The sequence below is a fragment of the Sander vitreus genome, chromosome 23 (assembly GCF_031162955.1).
Source record: "Sander vitreus isolate 19-12246 chromosome 23, sanVit1, whole genome shotgun sequence".
Taxonomy (NCBI): Eukaryota; Metazoa; Chordata; class Actinopteri; order Perciformes; family Percidae; genus Sander; species Sander vitreus.
The window spans coordinates 21,081,554-21,094,737 of NC_135877.1; the positions used below are offsets into that span (position 1 = coordinate 21,081,554).

General features: G+C 42.1%; 1 protein-coding gene across 1 annotated transcript; it reads right to left on the reverse strand.

Moving 5' to 3' along the window:
- Positions 1 to 2,273: 2,273 nt before the first annotated feature.
- LOC144512203 (protein NLRC3-like) lies at positions 2,274 to 8,746 on the reverse strand. The gene is made up of 7 exons (XM_078242808.1): positions 8,476 to 8,746; positions 8,225 to 8,253; positions 5,010 to 6,844; positions 4,747 to 4,920; positions 4,311 to 4,484; positions 3,617 to 3,663; positions 2,274 to 3,441 (listed from the first exon to the last, which is right to left on the reverse strand). The coding sequence occupies exons 1-7, from the start codon at positions 8,744 to 8,746 to the stop codon at positions 2,858 to 2,860; spliced, it is 3,114 nt and encodes a 1,037-aa protein (XP_078098934.1). The 3' UTR covers positions 2,274 to 2,857.
- Positions 8,747 to 13,184: the final 4,438 nt, after the last annotated feature.

Below are 13,184 nucleotides of genomic sequence, written 5' to 3' on the forward strand. Positions count from 1 at the left end.
ACCTCAAAATTGACCAGTGCACTGGAGATTAAGCTTTTGCCGTGTCCGGTCGAAAAAAAAAAAAAAAGAATGACTTCAGTCTTCCAGAGTCGCGGCCAAAGCCGATTCCAAAGACCGCTGTTCGCCCGCAGCAGCAGCAGCCATCTTCTTTGTTTTCAAGTAGCAGGGAAGTCACGCGGAACCGTCACAACTCCGCCGTCCTTATGTTAAGCCCCGCCCACCGACTCTATACACGATGTGATTGGCTTTACCAGAATTTGGTTTTTCCAGGTCGCAAGCCAACGGAGAGTTGCTAGACTGACCCTGGCTGCAAATTACATTTGCTGACGCTAGGGGGCGTCTAGATTTCTAGGCTAAATATGAATATTAATGTTCGGTCGCAAACAGATGAACACACTCAAGAACATGAACATGAACACGCTGTCAGTTTCAGCGTGTTCATGTTTCAGCCAAGGATGTGAATTCTTCCTCCACCACTGGTATCCTCACCTCCACCCTTTTTTGCATCTTTTTCAGCAACATTTGACAGGTTAATTTAATCTCTAAAGTGCTGCTGGAGATGGAAAGATGCTGTCAACGCCTCCTGCCTCACCATCATCAGAGCTGACACTCTCCACAGACACGTTTCACAACACAGTAAAGGACACAATAGAAAATGTTTTTGCATGCTGTCTGTCTGTCTGTCTGTCTGTCTGTCTGTCTGTCTGTCTGTCTCTCTCTCGCTCTCTCTCTCCCTCCATTTTGTATCTTTTTCTCCCTTTTTCAGTTTTCTCTGTTCGGTGAAGCAATTTATTTAGTTCTTTCCTCGACAGACAAATCTCTGCTGCTTCAACATTTCCCCGCTCTGATTCACATCCTCCCGTGTGTGTGTGTGTGTGTGTGTGTGTGCGTGTGCGTGTGCGTGTGCGTGTGCGTGTGCGTGTGCGTGCACCTCTGATAATCAGCCACAATTACGTCCCAACAGAAAGGGAGAGAAAAAGTGGAAGGAAGCTATCAGCAGGAAACCATTGATATGGTAATATCTGTCACACGCCTATACACACACAGATATACACACACATGCAGAGGCTGACTGCAGTGTGACAGCAGGAGAATAGCACACACGCACAGGTTTGCATATTGTGTCTCACAAACCTTTATGACAACACAAGACTGAAACTACTCATTAGAGACAGAGAGAGCGTCCGTGATTACATTTCCTTTCTCTTGGTCTCTTCATTTTCTTTTTCCATTTCATTTGGTACTTCTTTGGCTTTTATGGTGTTTAGTTTGATATTTCTGTCAGTTTTAGGGTCTGCTCTTACATCTTGGTCGGTCTTACTTTTTCTTTTGATATTTTTGCAGTTTTACTATGCAGCATTTATGCTTTGTCATTTATAAAGCTGTGTGCTGTTTCTTAGACTCTTTGGCTCATAGGCACAGAGGCAGCCGGTTTCCAACCTGCAGCCATGGTAACAGAGAAATGCCTGTTACCATGGCACCCCAGAGAGAGAGTCTGCCACTCATTCCTCTCACTCTTGTTCATGTCAGTTCAGGTTTTCTGAGCCTGACAGGATTATAACCTGACATGAAACCCTGAACACACACACACACACACACACACACACACACACACACACACACACTGTGTGACATTGAGAGAAAATAGAATTGAAGGCAGCAGAGTCACAGTACAAATTAGACGCTATTTACCCTGGAGCTCACACACACACACTAACAAACTCTAACACACAGACACACAAATAGACACGACATAACAGACACACACCAGTAGCTCTCTGTAGTTTGGATTACCAGCGCTCTGTGTGTGTGTGTGTGTGTGTGTGTGTGTGTGTGTGTGTGTGTGTGTGTGTGTGTGTGTGTGTGTGAGAGATGTGGATTCAGCAGCAAAGTAAATGTCCATGAGGCTTTCACACATTTAATAAAGCCTTTTTAAACCCGGTAAAGGTTTACATGCACAAATAATCAGGTCTCCCAGCTGAAATCAAGCTGTATTACCCAGGCCTCCAGAACTAGTATTATGGAAGCCCTCCCTTCATCCCCCGCTTTTGGGGCTTAACCTAACCACAAAGAGCGGCTGAGTTTCAAAATTGTCATCACTTTGGTCCATAAGATACATCCGTATCGAACAAGAAGCAGAGTTTCACCGCATAATTTAACACATTTAATCACAAAAGTCACAAGTTGAGCTGCAAACATCAGTTTATCATAATTGTATTTGTTTAAAAAAAAATTATTAATTAAAAACAGCAATCAGATTGGTCGATGCAGAGCGGAGTGGACATACTAGTCTTCATCGGCAGATGGACTTCTCTCAGTTGCAAGCTCTGTAGCTGTTATGATTTCATCCGTAACATATTTAAGAACTTTTCATCCTTGTTGGCTTAACCGCTAACAGTTTATTGTTGACATCGGAAACAGGCATTCATTTAAAAAGTCAGCTCAATGTCCACTGATGAGCTTTATCTGGAGCTTTTAAACGCGGCCTTCATCACTGTAAGTGGATTTGTTGACATCAGTATTTTTATAGATTTTTTTAACGAATACATTGTTGATGTGCAAATTTTGAGTAATGTTTAACTAATGCATTGCATGACACCATGTTGGGTTTTACACACCATCAGGACCATAGTATGGTCTGTCGTATGGTATTGGGTTAGGGTTAGTATTGTACAGTATCTGTTTGTACGTGCTGTCTGTATTTTTTACTATGGTTGGATAGGTTTTCCATCATACCTGAAACCAAGTCTACCATTTACATAACATTTCAGAAACCAGATTACTGATAAAATAGTTTCTGTAAGTGCATTGAAAATCATTGTTTGTGATCCTGTACAGAGTGAGTGAGTGACTTCATTCAACAGCGGGAGTGGAAGATGTCGGCTTCCACCTCGCATAAGGACACTGAGGAACCGAAGCATCCAAATCCATTCCCAAAGCCAAAGCCAAACGCAGGGTAAAGAGGCTCAGTGAATGTGGAGTGGAAGGTGTGGAGGGGGAGCAGTGCGTCAGAGGTCACTTTGGAGAAGGTCAGAGTGCCAGCACGATAGTCCAGAAACACTGCAACTCTTTTTGACGCCAGAGACGGCGGGGGACGAATAGGTGTAGATCTGTCTTCATGCCGGACAGAGTAACTTCCATCATCGTCACAGAGCAGCATCCATGATTGATCATTGGCTCCAAGACAGCCGTCGGCTCCCTCTCCTTTCCGCCTGATTCCTTCATATGTCACTGCTATATAAACCTTGCCTTCCCACTCGACCTCCCAGTAACAGCGACCAGTCAGACCAGTGCCACACAGCACCTGGAGCCAGCAGTCAAATCTATTTGGGTGGTGACGACGCCGCTGCTCCTCTTCAGTGGTCGTCACCTTTGTGGAGTTGTCAGACAGTTGGAGGTTTCTGTGTGCTGTGTTTTGATCCAGTGTGAGTTCACAGGCGTCTGATGGACAAAATATATCAACAGTTTATCATTTAACACCTGATGTGGTAGGTTGCCATTTGAATGGAATTGTTGTTGAGCTTTCTGGCTTTTAATATTTTATGTTATGAAATGTAAAATTACAAATGAACATGTGGTGTTCTGTTCTAATATTAAAAATCGATTGTAAACTTACATTTCTTCAGACCAGGTTTCAGTCTTTCCTCTCCACCATGGTCGAGGCTAGAGGAAGGAACAAAGTCAGAACTAACCACCATTACCTTTTTTAATGTGGTAGTTTCCATACACTTCACTCACATTCCTATTTAACATGATCCAATACTCTTTATGAGGCCTAGTCCACATGTACATGGATATTTAAAAACACAGGTTTTCCTTCGCTTTTAAAAAATATCGTATCACACAAGCATTGTTTTAAAAAATCTCCTTCTAAATGAAGCGCAGAGCACTTCAAACCATCAGGCAGCGATATTACCCTAAAGCCATGTTGGCCAATTAGAAGCCTGAAAAAAGGTATTACCAGATGCTACCTGGCTGCAATGGTGCATTGATCGCTCCTTTGTGCATACAGACGCCTCTGTTCCTCCATAGTGTAAATGCGTGTAACTGACATTTATGTGTAAATATGTAAAAAAGGCCTTATTTGTGACGCCTCACAAAAGAGATAACTGTGCACACTTGTGCGACATTACAAAACGAAAAGTCAGTTTTCACATATTCGCCCTGGAAGGACGATATATAGGGACCTAAAAACGCAGACCAAAGGTCAAAACGCATTGAAAATGTTGCTTGTACCCATGTACGTGTGGATGAGGCATGAGTATGACAGATCATTTTTTAATATATTTATTGTCCTTATCAGTTCATACTTGAGAGTTTCCAGTTTCCAATCTGGATTCTTTAGTCCAGCAGTCAGCAGCTTCCCGCCCAATTTTCCTGGATGATTGTAGCTCAGGTCCAGCTCTCTCAGGTGGGAGGGGTTGTTCTTCAGAGCTGAGGCAAGATAATCACAGCCTTCCTTTGTGATCATACAGCCTGACAGTCTAGAAACACACACACACACACACACACACATATATATATATATATATATATATATATAGTTATCAGAGTGAACTGTATGTTCCGTCGGGTGACAATGTGGGTGCTCCTGCAAGCACCCACATTGTGTGACCACGTTGCAGGAGACTGGTATCACAAATTGTTTGTGTAGGAAATTTAATTCCTACAGACTTAGTTTAAGTTGACAATCATGCAAAGCAGCATTGTAATGGTCATAAGATAAACAAATGAATGCATCCTTACTTGAGAGTTTGCAGGACACAATGTGGACTCTCCAGTCCGGCAGAGAGAAGCTTCACTCCTGAATCATGCAGGTCATTGTCACTAAGGTCCAACTCTGTCAGCTTAGAAGTTTGAGAGCTAAGGACGGAGGCCAGAGCTTCACAGCTGGTCTCTGACAATTTACAGCCACTTAGCCTGAGAAAAAATTAGTCAGACAAAAACATCAATTAACAGATGAACCAATATTTGATACATTTACGGCATGTGGTTTTCTGTGCGCATACAGCAACTTGTTGGAGGCCTTGACCACTGGCAGCAGCCACAGTAGACCCTCCTCTGATGCAGAGTATTTCTTCAGGTCAAACACCTCCAGCGCTTCCTCAGAGGAGAGCAAGATAAAGACCAGAGCTGACCAGAGAGCAGGAGAGAGATTCTTTGTTGAAAGCCTTCCTGAACTCAGGTACTGTTGGATCTCCTCCTCTAGAGAATCATCTCTCAGCTCATTCAGACAGTAGAACAGATTGATGCTCCTCTCTGGAGATGTATTCTCCCTGATCCTTTCCTTGATGGACTGGATTGTTTTGTGGTTGGTCTGAGAGAACCCTTTTGTCATCTTTAACAGGCGCTTGAGGAGATCCTGATTGGTCTGCAGGGAGAGGCCCAGGAGGAAGCGTAGGAACAAGTCCAGGTGCCCATTTGAACTCTTCAAGGCTTTGTCAATTGCAATCTCGTGGACTTCTGTGATGCATTTTCTCTTGCAAATCATCCAAAGACTCTCCAGTGTTAGCTCTGGCTCAGACAGTACATTCTTGTTGTTGTTAATGAGCGACATGACCACATAGAGAGCAGCCAGATACTCCTGAATGCTCAGATGGACAAAGCTGAACATCCTACCCTTGTCGTTGTCCCTCCACCTATGCTCTTCTTTGAAGACTTCTGTGAAAACTCCAGAGTACTGTGCGGCTTTACGGATATTAATGCCACAGTCTTTCAGGTCTTTCTCATAGAAGATCAGGTTGCCTTTTTCCAGCTGGTGAAAAGCTAGTTTTGCCAATGAATGGATGTACTGAATGCTCTTTTTTGTGCCACATCTGTCTCCTGTCTGTTTGATCTGATACACCAGGAATTCTGTGTACATCTCAGTCAGGGTTTTGGGCAGCTCTGCCTTTGTTCTGGTCTTCAAAACACCCTTGAGAACTGTAGCGGTGATCCAGCAGAACACTGGGATGTGGCACATAATGAAGATGCTTCGTGATGCCTTAATGTGGGAGATGATTCTGCTGGCTTGCTCTTCATCTGGGAATCTCTTCCTGAAGTACTCCACCTTCTGTGGATCAGTGAATCCTCTCACCACTGTCATGCAGTCAACAAAGTCTCGAGGGATCTGATTGGCTGCTGCAGGCCGTGTAGTTATCCAGACGCGAGCTGAGGGAAGCAGTCTCCCCTCGATGAGGGCTGTCAGCAGCTCATCCACTGAGGTTGACTGTGTCACGTCAAAGTCAGTTGACAGCTGTTCACTGCAGGTAAAATCCAGCTGAAGGCGGCTTTCATCCAGTCCATCAAACACAAACAGAAGTTTGAATTCACTCTTGTTAAAATCACAGTTTCCTGATGCCTGTAGTTTTGTGAAGATGACATTAAGTTCCTGCTTCGTGATGTCTTTGGTTTCCCTGATACATGTGTGGATTAGCTCTGCCAAACGAAACCTTTCTCCCTTCAGCAAATTCAGTTTACGGAAGGTGAAGTGGAATATAAGGTGCACATCTTGATTCGTTCTTCCCTTGGCCCAGTCCAACACAAACTTTCGCACAAGGAAGGTTTTGCCAATTCCTGCAACTCCAGTCGTCAGCACCATTCTTATGGGTTTTTGGTTTCCGGCAGCACTTATGAATATGTTACTTGGTTCAACTGGTGTCTCTGTCCCTGCTACCCTCCCTTTTATTTCGATCTGCATGACCTCATGCTGTTCATTGATGTGTAGTTCCCCCCCCACTGCGATAAACATCTCTGTGAAGATGTCATCCAGACACTGCTGATCCATCCTGTCGGTCATGCCCTCTTGAGCACATGTAAACTCGGTCTGGAGGTAAGATTGGATTTTCCGTTGGTATTGTATGATCTGTTGACGAGGCTCCAGCACAACTGTGAGAAAGAAAATGACATCCATTGTAAAGTGGAAAAAAAAAAATAAAATAAAAAAAAATCGGTATCCACTTCTATGAGCATAAGCCCATAGATCTTTTATAGAGGCAGTTGCTTTCACTCCCCGCTACTAGCGGTGTAACGGTACAAAGAAGTCACGGTTCGGTTCATGCCCCAGTTAAGAAGTTCAGTACAGCGGGGGAAGAAAACAAATGTATAAGGATACTTTTTTAAATTAATTATAAACAGACTGTAGTGCCAAAGTTTCAAAGAAACAAAATCATCTTGCTGGGCACTGAGTAAGCATTTTGCCCACTGGTAACTTTGGTAAACTATTATCACTAAAAAACACGGAACATTTCAAACACTTCTGTATTACCCTGTACGAATACTGAACAAACAATTTCCCAATGAAATTGAAGATACAAAATACAGTTTCAATACGTTTCCTCGTCCCTGTGATCGGCACATCTGGGTGATCTTGGTGTGGTGTTGAATGTGCGTGAGCTAGTTCGATGTGTTTCCATTCAAATCCCCTTCAACGGTGGAGCAACGTCAACACGCCGTCTTTCGTCTTATACACACAACTCTCTCCGTCGCTTTTGGAGGAACCCACAGGCAGGTCTTCCAACACCGTTTCATTTGCGCTCGCCATAGTGTGACTGACATGCACATAATTAAGCTTGTTGTGCTTAATGTTGCTAATGGCATATGGCTAATAATTTCAAGGCAAAACTCATGCTTGTGAACTTTCCACACATCACGCAAATCAATTTACATACCGTGTATTCTGCGTGCAGTTGCATGCACCTGACCGTGACTCCTGTACAGTGATGGTTCAGCACAAATACACAAACCGTTACAGCTCTATGCCCTGCTGTGACACCAGCATTACCCAGTCTAGATCCATTGTCAGTACCTGGACCCATGTGGCTTTAAATCAAGTCTACCGTCACCACAGCAGTGCTACTGCAACCAAAGTTCTACCAAACAACTGCAGCACCCGTAATGAGACGATCCAGAAACATTTCTTCAATCATGATAGTCATACAAAGAACAGCTTTACCTATAGGTTGACTGCTGTCAGTGGGAGGGCACGGAAGAGAAGCCTGTGGTGGAATGGGGGAAGCTCCTTTGTCCTCTGTAGTCTCCACAACATCCCCTAAACATGGACACATGGGAGATTCAAAGGTCATTTGTATGTAAAAATAGACGTTTCATATTCCAAAACAAGATTTCTGCTGCCCTGTTCATGAAATTAATGGATTTACCTGGTAAATTCAACTTTTATCTGATACATGTTTTGAGATTGTATAAAATGCACGATCGTACTTTAGTGTAGCAAACATTATTCTACTTCTAAGTTGGGTTGATAAATGTATAAAACTGTCCTGTTTTCCTATTATTATTTTAAATTTCTGGAAGACTGGATGCCTTGCAGCACATTGCTGCCTTTCACAGTTCAGTGTTGCATTTTAAAGAACATCTAGTTAGTCTGTGTAAATTGTTTACATAAATTAACTAAATTACTTATATATATTAATAATTTAGCCAAATTAAATTTAAATGTGTACTGTATTTTTTTTACATTGTCTTTCCATAGCTTACCTTTTACTTCTAAGCTTCTCCTTGACAAACCCTGCGCCAGATCATTCCTGCCAATCTTCCCTAAAATCTTCTCGGCCACCTCCACAGCCTGTTGGTTGTATTTCTGCACTATTACATTCACCGTGTCATGCCTGTCTTTGTCCTCTAGGAGGGAGCTTTTGATAGGGGAGAAACCATCCTCGACAACAGTCAGGTGCCACTTGAAAGATTTGAAGTCTTGTTTGGTTAAATCTTCCAGCGTTTCCAAAAGGAGCTCTTTAAGCGTCACCATCTCTGCTCCCTTATTGGATCAGACGAAATTGCAGATTAATCTCTACTGTATGTATTTATTTTGTATCATATCTTTACCATTTGGTATAAAATGTGTTCAAATACATGAATTAATTAGTTTTGGTTATATATTGTACCCAACGAGTCCTCCAAATCATATGACGATATGGGTCGTTTCATTTGTTCCTACAATCTAATACGACCCACAGGAGCGTTCCACAAATTAGCGCCCCTAGCGGTAGTGGAAATACAACCTCATGTCTAAATCACAGAATGTTGGTCGCGGGTTTGAACGTAAAGGTAGCAATTTTAAACACGTCTTTAACATGGTTGCAGTTTGGTTGTGTTTAGGCATCAAAACTACTTAGTTAAGTTTAGAAAAAGATCGTAGCTTGGGTTAAAACCAGACGTTACTTTACTTCGTGAAGGTTAGGCACCTGAAGTTTGAAAAAAATTTGCTGTTTACTTTTAGTTTCAAACAGGACTCATACCCGCCTATCCCGGGTGAAAGTCCTGTGTTTGTTAGCTAAAGATCGTGATTCACGTTAAAATAGTTATTTCACTCCCTGAAAGTTCCGTGTGTGACGCTGAACGTGACATTCGTTAAGTTAAAAAAAAAAAAAAACTTGCCGTTAACTTTTAGATTCAAACAGGACTCAAACCCCACTCTCCCAGGTAAAAGTCCTGTGTTTTGCATGTTACATCCAGCCTTGATCCCCTCATAATTAATAAGGTCACTAGAGGGCGCTGTCACTGTAAAGAAATAAAATATAGGTTGTATTTTGCTGCGTGAATAAACAACGTCTGGGAGCGTTTTTCGGGGGAGGACAGTCTTATTGCACCTGCATGCTGCATTAGGTTAAGAAAGTTCACTTGTCATTGCAGCATAATAGTATAGCACCATAAAAACATTTCTTTGTTCTGTATGGCTCATACCTCCTCTGGGAGCCTTGTCTCCTAAAAAGTATGTTCCCATACAACTAAACTGCATTCTCAATTACATTTCAAGGGAAATATTTTAGTGTTTCATATCAAAGTCTGCTTTAGGAGGAGGTTCAGGGTGGATGGATGGGAAAGTCCTGACTTTAAGAAAGTTCTGTGTCCCAAGACCCAGAAAGTTCCGTGTAAAACCAAAACTCAACATTTTAACTTATGTACAAAAGTTAACTTACATAATGTACTCAAGTTACGCCATGTACAGTACGTTACGTACAAAACATACTTATAGCTATAGTGCGTAGTTTCTGTCGCCCCCATGAGGAATTCTAAGTAATGACAACAAATCTGTCGGCGCATCCACATGGTACAAGCCTTCTGTGAACGCGGAAGAGGTAATTATCTTCGCTCGATATTCTGCGTGTTTGTAGCAGCTCATATGGCAATGGCTTGAATGTAACGGACATTCATAAAAATAAAAAAGTTACGCACTAAAGCTTTAACTTACATAAGGAACTAAAATTACGTAACAAACATACTTATTTTATCCCAAACCGTGATCTTTTCCTAAACCTAACCCAGGAGTTTTGTTTTAACTTAAAACAGTAACCTCGCCGCTGGTATAAGGTTGTTTCCCTCGAAATGTAATTGAGAAAGATGACGAAATACCAGGAACCTTTGTTGTGTGTTGCTAAGCAATTGCAATGCAGGATGTATATAGAGTACAATAAAAGCATGTGGGTTTTTTGTTGCGTAGTCTAGATGTAATTTCCCTGCAGTGTCATAAAGCCAACAGAGTAGTGGACTTTTTTGCAGGAGGTTAAAGGTACGAGGTTCACCTGTGGTGCTGATAATGTTTGGTTAATATTTTAATAGTAGACATAATTTTGTCAGGAATAACCATGCTGTCAATTTCCCTGATATTACACCAGTGATTACCTGTGTGATATGGGCTGTGTGGGAGGCGGCGCATCACCAGGTGTGTTTAGGTGTGCTGGTCTGACTCAAATGTCCACGGACGACGGCCATTTCTTTGTTCATCCTAGTAGAAACTTTAGCTTAGAAAAATGTCACACAAAAAAATCAAATGAACTAAGTTGTCCTTAAGGGGAAATGTAGTCTTGCTGCCAGGTTAAACACACGAGACCTGAACATAAAATACACAAAGAAAAGTTTGATTTAAATAAGTAACACATTTTCTAAAAACCTACCACATAATTTAGAATACAATGTGTGTGAAGTACAACATTACATTACAGTAATCAAAGCATAATTAAAAAACGTTTTAACAGTTCACAGACTACCTTTACCAATACAAAAACGCCCTAAACACTGCCCGGTCCTACTACCACTCACAGCTCACACTCCAAGACTCTCTTCTCTACAATAAACAAACTTCTTAATCATGCTTGACCTCACTAAAGCCTTCGACACCATCAACCACTCCATCCTCCTGTCCCAACTAGAAACCTACTGCAACATCAGTGGCACCGCACTCTCCTGGCTCTGTTCCTATCTCACCAACAGACAACAGTTCATACACATCAACAACTGCACCTCCTCCATTGCTCCTCTGTCACAAGGCGTCCCCCAAGGTTCGGTGCTTGGTCCTCTCCTTTTCATGACCAACTGGCTCACCGATATTAAAACCTGGATGCAAACCAACCTCCTCCAACTCAACTACAATAAATCCGACTTGATGCTCATCGGCCCAAAATCCCTCACAAAGAACACCCATAACTTCGGTCTCACTGTCAACAACTCCACCCTGTCTCCATCCCCACACATCCGTAACCTGGGAGTCATCTTCAACAGCAACCTCACTTTTGAAAACCACATCAACCAAATAACCTGACTGCCTTCTTTCACCTCAAAAACATTACCCGTCTCCGCCCATCACTCACCTTCTCATTTCACGCCTTCATCACTTCCAGAATTGACTACTGCAACAGCATCCTCATGGTTCACCTGCAAAAACCTTAAATAAACTCCAATACATCCAAAACTCTGCTGCCCGTCTCCTCACCCACACCCATTCTCATGATCACATCACTCCCGTCGTCCTTCAGAACCTCCACTGGCTCTGTTTCCCAAAGCATCCAGTTTAAAGTCCTCCTCCTCACCCACAAAGCCCTCCATAACTAGGCTCCTTCCTATCTCACACACCTACTCCACCGCCACCAATCCCCCCCGTAACTTCTGCTCCTCTGACGCAAACCTCCTCCCCCCACCACTCAGGACCAAGCACCGTACCTGGGGTGACAGAGCTTTTACCATTGCAGCCCCCTCCCTCTGGAACTCCCTACCCATACACATCCGTGACTGTACTGACCTGGACACATTCAAAACACACCTCTTCAGATTAGCTTTCCAGAAAAGCTCCTTGTTACTGGCAGTGATGTCACACTTAATGACAGAACTGTTGCTATGGTTACTTACATTTGAGTTCCACATCTCCACATTTTGAGTAGAGACAAATATAATATAATATAATACAGTACGTAATAGACATTATACATACATATTTGTATGTAGCTAATGGTACAGTTTTTAACAGTGGGCTATATTTACGGCAGAAGTTTTGGGGCCACTGTTATAAAAATATTGGATAAGACAATGGCTTATTGGGGCCATTGTGGGTAAATAAAAAGAAATACTGAGCCAAAGAGGGGGTAATATTGTAGAACTTTCCGAGATTAAAGTCGTAAATTTACTAGAAAAAACTGTCAAATGTCAGGGAGGAAAGAAATATAGCGTTTTTATGTGAAGGAGCCACTTCGCTTCACTTGCAACGTTGGATCAACCTCATCACAAAAATTCTCGTAAATTTGTGATTTTATATTCTCAGAGAATGTTCAAATGTTTTTCTCGTAAATTTAACTTTAATCTGGGAAATTCTTTTCTAAGGATGTTACCCCCTTCCCATGGCTCTGTATTTTTTCTTTTATAACCTTCAATGGCCCTAATACGCCATCGTAGTTAAAAGACTCAAACGCAGAAAAAACAATTCACTTACTCAAGTTATTCCCAAGAAGGTCTTTCATCATATGTCCTGACAATAGAATATTCAAAAGAAGGAATTGCTCAACCTGTTAAAAAGTAAGCTTACATTCTTGATCCAGTAAGAGAGGCGATAAGTTTCCCTCCTTCTTCCTCTGACTTCAGATAACTAAGACAGTCTCAGCAGAGTTTTACTGTACATCCATCAAGTTGTAAAACAAGTCAAAGTCCTCATCACTCTAACAATACTGCCAGTAATTCGTCAGAGGAAAGTCCTCAGAGCTGTTTTGAACCGAAAAAAATATGACGTCAACGTCCTGATGGACAATTTGATAAGGCCAGAGAGACCAAGGACAAGGGTCAACTATCAATTTGCATTAGATAGAAGAACAGAATAGAATAGTCTTTATTGGGTTACACTTTACTTGAAGGTATCTACATAAGAGTGACATGACACTGTCATGAACGTGTCATAAACATTATAAAGAAGTCATAAACGTTTA

Excerpts from the sequence above, each read along its gene's own strand:
- LOC144512203 (XM_078242808.1), bottom strand. The coding sequence starts at position 8,746 with ATGGTGACGCTTAAAGAGCTCCTTTTGGAAACGCTGGAAGATTTAACC. Across the intron at positions 6,845-8,224 it reads TTTATCAACCCAACTTAGAA|ATCATACAATACCAACGGAA; the intron begins GTAGAATAATGT and ends CCTCGTCAACAG. Across the intron at positions 4,921-5,009 it reads AAGGCCTCCAACAAGTTGCT|GCTAAGTGGCTGTAAATTGT; the intron begins GTATGCGCACAG and ends ATTTTTTCTCAG.